This window comes from Onychostoma macrolepis, chromosome 09 (assembly GCF_012432095.1).
Source record: "Onychostoma macrolepis isolate SWU-2019 chromosome 09, ASM1243209v1, whole genome shotgun sequence".
Lineage (NCBI taxonomy): Eukaryota > Metazoa > Chordata > Actinopteri > Cypriniformes > Cyprinidae > Onychostoma > Onychostoma macrolepis.
In genome coordinates this window covers 10,403,759-10,415,602 of record NC_081163.1, presented here as the reverse complement: position 1 = coordinate 10,415,602, position 11,844 = coordinate 10,403,759, and the positions used below count along the sequence as shown (strand labels likewise).

The window sequence follows — 11,844 nt, the reverse complement described above, 5'->3', positions numbered from 1 at the left end:
CGTGTTGCCAGGAAATGCCAGATCTTTTTAAGAATAATTGTCAAGTTGCATTATCAATGGTGTCACATGTTATATTTTATAATTTCTTAATGCATAGAAATGTGTAAAAGTGGGGAGCAAATGATTTTGCGTAATGCAAACTGGGGTTTGATTAAGACTTGAGAGGGAAAAAATAAGAATCCCACCTGTTGTGGCATCATTTGGCTGTCATAAACCGAATTGAGCACACATTAATGTGAAAATGCGTTCATCCAGTGGAATGGGGTGGAAACCGCTATCGCCTGCCTGAGGGGAGGAGTCACCCACTGCTCCGGTTTGTCACTCTCGCTGCATGAAATATAACCCTTCCAAGTCTTCATCTCCAACTTTAAAACCAACATAAGGAATTTACTCATGGGAAACTGTTAAAGGGACTCACTTTCCGATGGTGACCCGGAGCACTTTGGCGTTTTATTTATTAGGAAGTCCGCCTGGTCGCCTTTATAATGGAAACGTGTGTCGAGAGACGCGCTTGCCGTGTGGTTTTCACGGTCTTTCTGCTTGTCCTAAATACTGTGATTGCCGAGACTTTATCTCCAGACGCGGACACCGATAACCCACTGAGTAACGTTACCGAAACTTTTTTTACCCGAACAACTGGTGTAAAACAAACCTCCTCCTGGCCGGGGAGAGAGGCCACTGCAACAGCTGTGGATCTATCGAGTGGACCGGGGGAGATGACGGACATTCCCGCCAGTGTGTCCATCACTGGAGGGCGAGAGGGTAAGACTTCCATGCGCTGTGATGCCCAGAAGTGCTGTCTAGATAGGCTGCACACTAGGTTCTGCTAGAGCATACATCTACAGTAAGTGTAAACTATCAAACTGAGAAGTTTATTTTGAGGTGTTGCAGTTAGATTGCAAAGATTCCACCTCCACTCAGAAGTTGCTCATGTGATGAGGACTGAATTGTGTAAATCAGGAAAGCCTAATAATAAATAAATGTAATATGTATAAAATATATTTAATATATTTATAAATATAAAATGCATTCTTCTTCTTATTGTAGTAGTAGTGGTAATAATAGTAAAGAGAACTAGGTTTTTATTATGCAGCTGAAGTACTGTCAAGTATGAATTCTGTGAACTAATGAGATTACTTACACTCAGTTTCCTCAGTTTTTGGAAGAGCATCTCTTTTAATGAATGACCTCCTTGGCTCATGACCATCCTGGTTCATAAACTGTTCCACTTTCTTGAGCCAAAGAGTTCTTTTCAGTCTGCAGTTTATGTTAGTGATTGTTTTTGTTTTATTTATGTGATTTAATTTGGAGAACTTCCACTCCATGTCATTTGTCCTGTTGACATTTTGGCATCAAGTGTGAAATTAAGTAAATTGAATTAAATGCAGTGAATTGACTCTGATATACATTGTTTTAAAACATTTTGTAGTGAAATTTAAAAATAAAAATATATTTAAAAAATGGGTATTTAAAAATCTTTTCTGCTATTATATATTAACATTATTTTGGCCATTAGCCACTCTTTCTAGGTATACATTTCAGAATTAGTCTTAAAAAATCCATATGGATTTATAGCCTTGTATCTCTTTTAAGACAGAGGAGGATTTGGGGAAGGGGATATCAATTATGTGACTCATAATTCTAGCTTTACTTTCACATGCATATCTGAGAAACGTGACGATACACATTTTGATTCACCTATGATAAAGGTTAGTATAAATTGTGAGTTGAGAAATATGTATTTTGCTTTCCAAACCAAAAATCTCCATTTTTTTGCAGCTGTGATTGAGCATAATCTTTTTGTTATTTTGCATCAGTCAGCACTGGGGTTAGGCACAAAAAATACTGTATTTGAGTTCTGTTTTATCTTACACATTACTGTCATATTAATCTACTTTCTGAAGAAACGGCTTGTTTTTAGGCCTTTCTTCGTCTCCATCATTTAGAGCTGACTGAATATCCCAAGCCCAAAGAGACATTTTCAGTGAGTGAGTCAATTTTTGGACCCAAAATCATATCATGGCTTTCCACACTAAAATCAACTTCAACAGATATTGTGCTGGAAACATTCATTTCACAATAGCTTATTCAGATTCAAATGAATTGCTAAAAACCAGAAGTTTGATTGTATCTTATGATTTTATTTTATAGTCATGTTTCTTACTGTACTTAATTTAACTGATTAACATAGAAATTAATGAAGTGGAAATTCTGCATCAGAGCTGCTAAATATTTTATTAACTGGGTAATAAGCATGTTTTGTTTATTTGTTTCATATTGAAGTATCTAGGGATGATTTGTTGACAATAAAGGTAATGCAACTCAATATGTTTTAATCACCCTGTTTAAACCGCTTGAATAATGAGAGGTCCTCTTGATTATAGTTTTGTCTGTGTATGAACTCCATGCAGGCAGTGACAACGCTGTAATATGGACTTTGCTAGGTCAGCTGAAGGAAGGAAACAGTAGGTCCCAATGGGTCAGATCCCCTCCATTTTTAGGGCCCAAGCTTTTGTTAGGTTAGACGAGCTTGGCTGCCAATTGTTCTCCACCCAAAATCATTACATCCGCAGTCACTTCTGAAAACATCTCACATAGGTCATGAGGTTTCCCAAGGCTCACGCCACATGAAGCGCACCCTAGTGGACATGCTTCTCAAATTTCCCCTTTCCTGTATTTCAATACTATTTTCAGTTTATGTACATAGTTTCCAATATATTGTTCTTTATTTCCCCAAACCAGGACATTCAGGAAAACCTTTAAGCATCTCTACAAATACAGCTGACTGGAGGATGACCTCGGATGATTCCACTGAACATCTGCAGACTGACAAAGAGTTTACCCGTAACGCCACAGCCCAATGGGAGGGTTCATCAGTAGCATCGCACAGCATCACCAGCCACCATCCCGTTACAGAGGCTCGAACAGTGCGAGAGGTTCCCGTAACGGATCTGAGAGATGTTGACACCACCAACTCGGTCTCTCACACTGATAGCACCTACATTTCCACAACCAACCGAGTCAGAGAACGCATGCTGCTCTCTGTGACCTCCAACAGCACCTCTGCGTACACTGAGGACTCCAACTCCTCAGATGCTGTCGCTCAAACCTCCAGCTGGGAAGTGAGAATGTCAGGAGCCACCCAGGGCACGGAGGAAACCGTAGAAGATGTATCTACATTGTCTGAACAGACTGAACCCACTTTTGAAGATCATAATGCCACCAATGCAACTCAAGGCCACTCTTTGGAGACCGAGCAGTCAACGTTTTCCCACGACACTGAGTCACAAACGGGACAATCTAGTGTTACAGGACAGACTTTTGAACAGGTGTCTGATAATGACAATGCAAATTCAACACCCCCTCTTACAATGATCAACAGAGATCATGGGGAAATGGATGCCACATCAGTGAGTGGTGGGACGTCTTATACAGAAAATGGTGACTCTGTGTCATCTGTCCCACCTTTTACCTCCGGTGAACACAATGCCACTAGCACATCTCAACAGAGTCGTGATTCCACCGTGACTTATTCTCTGGATACTGATGCTTCCACTGAGTTTTCTACTGGATCTGTCAGCTCAACTGGCCGTGAGGAACTCGAAGGGTCTCCGACCCATACAGTGGAGGAGACAACCATTCAGGGCCTGACCACTTCACCCCCAGTGCCAGAAGATGTAGCCACCACAATTGATGACTCATTTACGAAGCCCCATACTGGCAAACCACCCTTCGTCCCAAAAACTGATGATCAGACCAACACGGAAGTGGTGCCAACATCTGCCATGCCAGCAACTCATAGGCCACAGGTTACAGAGGAAGCCACTGATGAGGCATCAACTGTTTACAGTTCTACCAACACTTTCACTACAATGAATCCTCTCGTTACCACTCGTCAGCTCCAGCCAAGCACCACACCTCAAGCCCAAACAGAACACACTACCATCCTCACCACAGATATTGTTCAGGTGCTGCGGACGACACCCACCACAGCCCAGCACCCGCTTACCACCACTACTGGTGGACCACATGCACCCAGTACATCTGATTCTGCTGACGTCACTACCTTGCACTTAGAAACCAGCACGGCAACACCAGGGAACACTACTGCACATGGCGGACGTGCAACAACACCTTACAGCAAGAGCACCCCGACCAAGACCACTGGGGTGGAAACCACCCGGAATCACATGGACAGAAGCACCACAGAGATGGCAATGACAACTACGCAGATACCATTTAAGTCAACAGCATCGCCAGGTATGTTCGACTTTAATATTTGTACAGTGACTTGCAAATAGCATCATTCAAATCATAATTTTTATCGGTATTATTAATGGTACTTGTTAAGGATTCACTGATATTACAGTTCTGTCCTGGCTATAACCGATAAATGGGCAATATTTAATGTATATAGTTATAATTAAAGTAAAGACATTTATAATGTTACAAACAATTTATATTTCAAATAAATGCTGCTCTTTTGAAGTTTCTGTTTTATTTTTGCAGCATTGGCGAGCATAAGCAACTTCTTATAAAAACCCAAAGACTCTTAAGGCCCAGTTTCACAGGATTAGGCCATAGTTCAATTAGGACATTTAAGTAATTTTTATAAACATGCCTTAGATAAAAGCATTACTGGTGTTCATCTTAAGACAATACAAAGGCACTGACATGTTTTAAGATCAGTCAGTGCAGGTTTCTTTCAGTTGAAACAGCTCAGACTTACATTTTAGTCTAGGACTAGGCTTAAGCCTTGTCTGTGAAACTGGGGGTAAATGTTTGAACAGTAGTGTGCATTTGTCTAAATAAAAAAATTAAAAAATTAAATGCTACAAGTGAATTAAGGAATCACAGCAGTATAATGTACTGTATAAAAAACATTCATTTTAAAATTTCATGCAAGATTACATTTAACAGTGTTTTTAAGTGTTCAGTGTTATTTTGTGGAACAAAAAAAGAACAATGGAGGCCACTGACTTCCATGAAACATTGCAACATTTCTCAAATTATCTTCTTTTATTTTCCACAGAACAAAGAAAGTCATAGATGATGACAGAATTTTTATTTTGGGGTGAATGATTATTTTTTATTATTATTAAAGAGTTTCTTTACCAGATGATAAAACAGACAAACAAATCCCATAGACTGAAATAGAGACTTGGGTTGGCTCTTTTGACTAGTAAGCATCACTCTAGTAACTGTATAGCATAGTGTTAAAAATGGCTTAGAACCACTCTGGCAACCACAGAGTGATTTTTGCAAAAATAAAAATCTTAATGTTAACAGTTGTAAACATTGTTTGTGAATTCACCTGTTCATTTGATTTACTTTGAACAATTCAAGCCATCTCTTTCTCCTCTGTAGATCATGTGTGTGGGCCTCAAACTTGTGCAAATGGAGGCCACTGTGTTAGATCAGCTAAGGGAAGTTACCACTGTCAGTGTCTGCCTGCATGGACAGGACCCTTCTGCACGGAACGTAAGAAGCCCACTTAAATGTACACTAACAACCAGACTGGACCATCTTTCAACTTAGATGTGGCAGTCACATGACTGAATGTTAAAAGTGCAGTGACAAACAGGAGCAGGAATCGACTTACCCAGATTGTCACAGCTCCAATGTTGTAATATCAAATTAAAGGTTTTAATCATGCTAGTCACTAGAATATAATATAACATAAATACATTGAATTATATTTAAATACATCCTTTTTTTTTTTTTTAAACAAGATTGAAGATGATAACATCATTTGTGCATAATTATTCACATATGTGTCTAGTAATGCTTGTTTTCATGAGGGTTTGTGACAAAAATGAACAATGATTAATTAGTCTGTGTGTTTTTCTGTAGATGTGGATGAGTGTGTGAATAGTCCGTGCCCCCAGGGGTCAGTGTGTGTGAACACAAGTGGCTCTTTCAGCTGTAAGTGTGCCCTGGGCTTTGACTTGGAGGATGGCCGCAGTTGTACGCAAGGTAAGTGGTCAGTTGTCCACAATAAAACAATGTCCAGAGTGCATAAATATATTTTGGTGATAACCTTACGATACCCATACTGGATTTGCTTTGACTTTACCTTGCAGTGAAGACATTTTTGGGCACTTTCACCGTCAACACCTCAATGCATCTCAGAAGTTCCGTTCCGTATGAACTGCACAGAGAGATTTTACAGTTGGTATGCAACATTGTACTGCATCACACACATGACTTCTCCGCCTTACAACCACAAAACCCACAGCCAATCAGCTAATGCAGAAACCATTATAGAAATAGAGAATGAAAATGGTTGCAGATGATAATGTGATGTACTGAACATGGAGTTTAGGTTAATTTTATACATTTGTATATTGGTTTTTCAGCTCAATGCCTCGCTCTCCATCTTCCATGGTTACCGACGTTCCACTTTACATAAAAAGTAAGTTTCTACTTTCTATCTTTCAGAGACCCAGCAGGAATAGGCCATACGGGGCACTAAAAATCAACTGTACCATGCAGCTACTGCTATCTTTTCTATACATTTTGCTATACCATTTGTACAGCCGTATTCAGTGTCACATGATCCTTCAGATATATTTGGGCAGCTACCAGTAGGCAGGGATTTTTTTGTTATTGGATGACATATTTACAATCTAAATATTTTCTATTTTAATGCATTTTAAAAATGGTATTTTATTCCTGTGATGGCAAATACTACATTTTCAGCAGCCTTTAGCTCCAGTCTTCAGTGTAACATGATCTTGCCAAGTAATTCATATTACTCAGTAATATTACTCTTATATGCAAATTCATAACTCGAATTCCGGGCATGTTTTAAAAAATTTTTTTTTATCTCACATGTGAATGCATATGCCTTGTGCAGAGATGGAGGAGATGTGCAGATCTCAGTGGTGAGCATGTTTTCACTCTCCACCAATGTGACGAGCACGGATGTCTTCAACAGCATCCAGATGTCCCTGAGCAACTGCAGCCGGACGTACTCACACTGCACCATTAAGCTTCAGCACCATCTCTCCTATCACGGTACCGTTCAGCGCTCGCTGTCTACATCATACTCTTATCTCAAAGCCATCCCCTTCTGTTCTTATCCTCCACTCCACTCCACCACTTCAGAGATATGATAATACCAGTCACGCAATACACACGGATAACACAGTCTTGAGGGGGGCTCTCTTAGCCCCTAAAATAACATTTTGGAAAGCTCTTTGTCACACTGTTTATCTCTGGGAAGCCATTTGTTCTGAAGCACTTCTTTCTGTTTAGCGGAGAGCCTGTGTTTGGCCCAGAAGACCAAGTGTGATTTGCAGTACTCTGAGTGCACGGACTCTAGCGGGACCCCGTACTGTCAGTGCAAACCAGGATACTTTAAAAAGAACCCAGAGGACATGACCTGCAGAGGTACAACATTTCAGTTCTTTGATTGAATACATTTAAACTGTGGGACTTTGCTGCCACTGGACAAATGAATGCCAAGTTTCTCATTTAGAATTTTGAATTTCGTTCACTTTTTTTCAGACTGTGGAGATGGACTCAAGCTTGTTAATGGCAGCTGTGTTGAGTAAGTATATGTTTTTTTGGTCCCACTTTTTATTAGGTGGCCTTAACTACTATGTACTTACATTTGAATTAATAATTTGATACAATGCACTTATTGTGTACATACATGTTTTTACATTGTACTTATATTTTTTAAAAATACCTATATGTAATTACATCTGTAATTAATTTCTGTAATTACATTTATAATTACACTGTTGACCCATCACTTACACCTTAACCCACCCCTTAAACCTACCCATACCACCAAACCTGTCCCTAACCTTACCTGTATCCCACCTCAATAGCAGCAAAAGTGTTTTGCAATACAGTATAAACACAATAAGTACATGGTACTTATTTTTTGATGTAAGTACATAGTAGTTAAGGCCACCTAAAATAAAGTGTGACCTTTGTTTTTTTGTTTTTTTATGAGTTTTAAGTAAATATTACTGTAAACAGTCAGTCAATGTTTGGACACACCTACTAATTATTGTTTTTTTCCCCACAGTTTAGAATGATAAACTATGAAATACCACAAACTGAAGTATGAAGTAGTTAAAATGTTAAAAAATCTTGTATTTTAGCCAGTGTCATTTTAGTATCATTGATATACTATAATAGTTCTCTTTTATGCAATATTTTAAATTAGATTTTATTTTTTAGATTTTCTGTTTTCACTTTAATTTTAGTTAAAGATTTTATAATGTGGTATTTATTCATTTTTATTAAGTTTATCTATTTTTAGTTATTTTAGTACTTCAACAAAGTAAATGAAACAAAATAAAATAATTTTAAAAATAAATAAATAATACATTTCAGTTAACATTTATTTGAACAAAAATGTGTTTTTTTTTTATGGTTCTAGTTTTAGATCAAAACTCTGATTTTAGCTTCTTCAAGCTTCTTAGCCACTTAGCCACTTAGATTACAGCTTTAACCACTCTGGGCATTCTTTCAACTTCATGAGGTGCCACCTGAGATGCTTTTTAAACACTTTTGAGAGTTCTCATTTATGCTGGGCATGTTTGTCGCTATTTGGCTGCCTTCCTTCACTTTACGGTCCAACTCATCTATTTCCACTTTCAGGCATTTAAGGATAAGCCCTTAGATCAAAGGTTTAAAAAGATCATGGGAAACAAATTTAGTTAATTTTGTCCAACATTTTGTCTGGTAGTGTGCATTAGTATGTGTTTTGCACATATGTGTTTTTGCAGAAAAAACCCAAAACCAAACAAAGTTTTTTTTTTTTTTAACTTCAGGTGCATGTTTGGATTTGGAGGTTTCAACTGCAATAACTGTAAGATTTTATTTTAATTTACATTATATTTGTATTGATAATATCTTTATTTAATTTAATTATTAAGCTGCATGATATATAAAGCTTGTGAAAAATATTCAGTTAAATTGTAAATTTTCAGTTAAACTGTTAAATTTCAGACATGTGTTTCAATGTCAATGAAAAAAGATCTTTATGTCGCTGTCTTGTGTTTAATAGTCTATAAGCTGATAGCTGTGGTGGTCTCTCCTGCTGGAGGAGCTCTTCTGTTGATTGTTGTCATTGCACTTATAGTCACCTGCTGCAAGTAAGATTTTGAAATAAATATGCTTTCCTCCTTATTTTACTAATAAATATCTTGGAAAATTTGAAACTACAAAAATGTCTCAAAAATATTTTTGCTCACTGCATCCACAGAAAGGACAAAAATGACATCAACAAAATCATTTTCAAAAGTGGAGACCTTCAAATGTCACCCTATGCAGAGTTTCCTAAGAGTAACCGTGTGTCTATGGAGTGGGGCCGAGAGACTATTGAGATGCAGGAGAACGGCAGTACCAAAAATCTCCTGCAAATGACAGACATTTATTACTCGGTATGTGATCATATGCACCTATCATAAACTTAAAATGATTTTACATTTGATCAAGCAGTTTAAACTCCAGAGATTTCATTGATTAATTTATAGTGAATTATAAAATGAGAAATGAGCCATGGCATTTATGGAGGCTTTGGTATTTTAATGTGTCTTCTATGAAAACCTTTTCTGCAATGGAATAAAAACATAAAAAATTTACACTTTTTTTCTTACAGTTTGAGTTTACATTTCACAATTTAGACTTTTTTGTTGCAGTGTTGTTGATGGTAACTTGCAATTAACATCTTGCAATTCTGCCTTTGTCCTCAGAAATTCTGAATTATGAAGCTCAGAGTTCTGAGAAGAAAATAATGAATTGTGAGAATAAACTTGCAATTGTGAGGAAAAAAATTCAGAATTGTGAGATAAAAAGTCGCGATTACTATTTTTATTTTTATTTTTATTTCATGGTGGAAAAACACTTTACATGGCCATGCACATCCTGAATTAGTGAATTTTCCACATGATTAGCTAATATGTGACTGCTGTTCTCTCTTAGCCTGCACTGAGGAACTCTGACCTGGAGCGTAATGGCCTGTATCCATTCTCCGGTCTCCCCGGTTCGAGGCATTCCTGCATCTACCCAGCTCAGTGGAACCCTTCCTTCATAAGCGACGATTCACGGCGAAGGGACTACTTCTGATGGCCTTAGCCAGCAGGCGTGCAATTTGATACTGCATATAAGCTCTCTCGGCATGATTGGACCTGTTGCAGATCCTGGAGCTGGATACTGACCACTAAAGGCCTTTGAATGTGAAAATGAGCTGGCAGGAAAAAAACCATTATCTGTGAGACTGGAAGAAAGCCGCAGAGGCCTGTCTGGGTCAATTTAGCATTTGAACACAGTGCCACAATAAGACTTTAGTTTCTGGTGTGGAGCTAATGAACTGATGTTCTCATAGTTCCTCGCAGAGCATTTATACTTAAATGGAAGTCAATGAAATTAGAATAACACGTTAAGATGCCTGGGCTACAGTATAACTTTTATATGATAAAAGTTTGCACTATGAACTCCTTAAACAGATATTATCTCAAATGGAAAAAGCCATAAATGTATCATATTTATACTTGGAATAATGTACCCAACTGGTTTGTACTGTGTTTTGTGTGCAATGGGGTATCTGTATGTCTGTTTGTGTATGTTAATCAAAAGTTAAAGGGATGGTTCACTCCAAAATTAAAATTCTGATATCATGTACTCACCCAAAACATATATACCTTTCATTCATTGGTGGAACATAAGCCTTATTGACCATAATCAGTATGTTTATTGGTGCTTTTTGGAGCTTAACCTACATTGTATGGAATAGAGCAGTGTGAACATTGTTTAAAGCATCTCCTTTTTTGTTCCATATTGTTTTGAACAATTTGAGGGTGTGTATATGATGACATTGTTACATTTTTGGGGCAAACCATCCCTTTAATGCTTTGTAGTGGTATAATTTTTTATCAGAGATGATGTGAGATTTACGCTGGAGAACTAAACCTGTGTAAAAGCTGGTAGGATTTTGAAACAATATTACTGGATGCAGCATTCGTGTGAAATGTAGCAAATATTGCCACAAGGTATTACAGTTTGTTTGAACAACAGTAATAATCATAAAACGCATTGTTTGTTTCTTAATTTATTTTATTTAAGTTTTCTGTATCAGATAAAGATACTGTAGTATGATCTGAGGACCTCCCATGTGTTTGTATGGATGCTTGGTGGTGCATGAGAGGATGGACTTCACCTGGTTCCAGGTGTCCATTTTATTTTAGCTATGCGTGTTCTTGTGAGATGTGCTTTATTTGTAATCTTTAATATCAGACACTGCTTTCCTAGCATTTTTCCCCTCCTCTGTGGATGGACACTTGAATCTGGCGTTGTAGTCAGAATTGTATTGTAAAATAAAAGAGAAATAAAGTATGATTTCTTATGTTTGTGTTTGTTGTAATTGTTCATTTCTTAAACAACTATTTACTCAAAATTAATATCTGAACATTTACTAAGGCCAGCCTTAAAAGACCAAGCTTACCTTAGAAATGGTTGTCATCTGAAGGACTTATATTTGGATAGTTGTGCATGAACATGTACAGTATAAAATCATTGAGAACATCTTTTTGACAACTGACAACTAGATAACTTATACTTTAACTATATATTATACTCTACATTTAAAGTATTCAACCATACTATAACTTTGTGTAAGGAACAAACAAGTTAAATAGTTCATCTCTAATATATTTGACTTCTGTAGAAATTACAAAATGGACTGCACAGAATATCTATACTACAAAATACACTACAAAAAGGCGCTTCAACGCCATTGGCGCCAAACGCCGCTGCTTCTCGCGCGTGGTGCGTCTAATGGCAACAGGAGCACACTTGACTTTAGTACACGGATCGTACAAT

General features: G+C 37.5%; 1 protein-coding gene across 2 annotated transcripts; it reads left to right on the top strand.

The window, feature by feature from the left end:
* Positions 1-331: 331 nt before the first annotated feature.
* Positions 332-11,368, top strand: heg1 (heart development protein with EGF-like domains 1). Of its 2 annotated transcripts, none has more exons than XM_058787245.1 (13): positions 332-762; positions 2,743-4,260; positions 5,368-5,481; positions 5,854-5,976; positions 6,084-6,175; positions 6,360-6,415; positions 6,860-7,020; positions 7,261-7,395; positions 7,513-7,555; positions 8,796-8,833; positions 9,032-9,119; positions 9,230-9,407; positions 9,949-11,368. In XM_058787245.1, the coding sequence occupies exons 1-13, from the start codon at positions 486-488 to the stop codon at positions 10,090-10,092; spliced, it is 2,967 nt and encodes a 988-aa protein (XP_058643228.1). In that variant the 5' UTR covers positions 332-485; the 3' UTR covers positions 10,093-11,368. The 2 variants fall into 2 exon arrangements, with proteins under 2 accessions (XP_058643228.1, XP_058643229.1); XM_058787246.1 differs by having other exon boundaries at positions 709-844.
* Positions 11,369-11,844: the final 476 nt, after the last annotated feature.

What these genes read in the sequence shown, in the direction of transcription:
- heg1 (XM_058787245.1), top strand. Translation starts at nt 486, where the DNA reads ATGGAAACGTGTGTCGAGAGACGCGCTTGCCGTGTGGTTTTCACGGTC. An exon ending in TAAGTCAACAGCATCGCCAG is followed by an intron (nt 4,261 to 5,367) that starts GTATGTTCGACT and finishes TCTCCTCTGTAG; the next exon opens with ATCATGTGTGTGGGCCTCAA. An exon ending in TGGCCGCAGTTGTACGCAAG is followed by an intron (nt 5,977 to 6,083) that starts GTAAGTGGTCAG and finishes TTTACCTTGCAG; the next exon opens with TGAAGACATTTTTGGGCACT.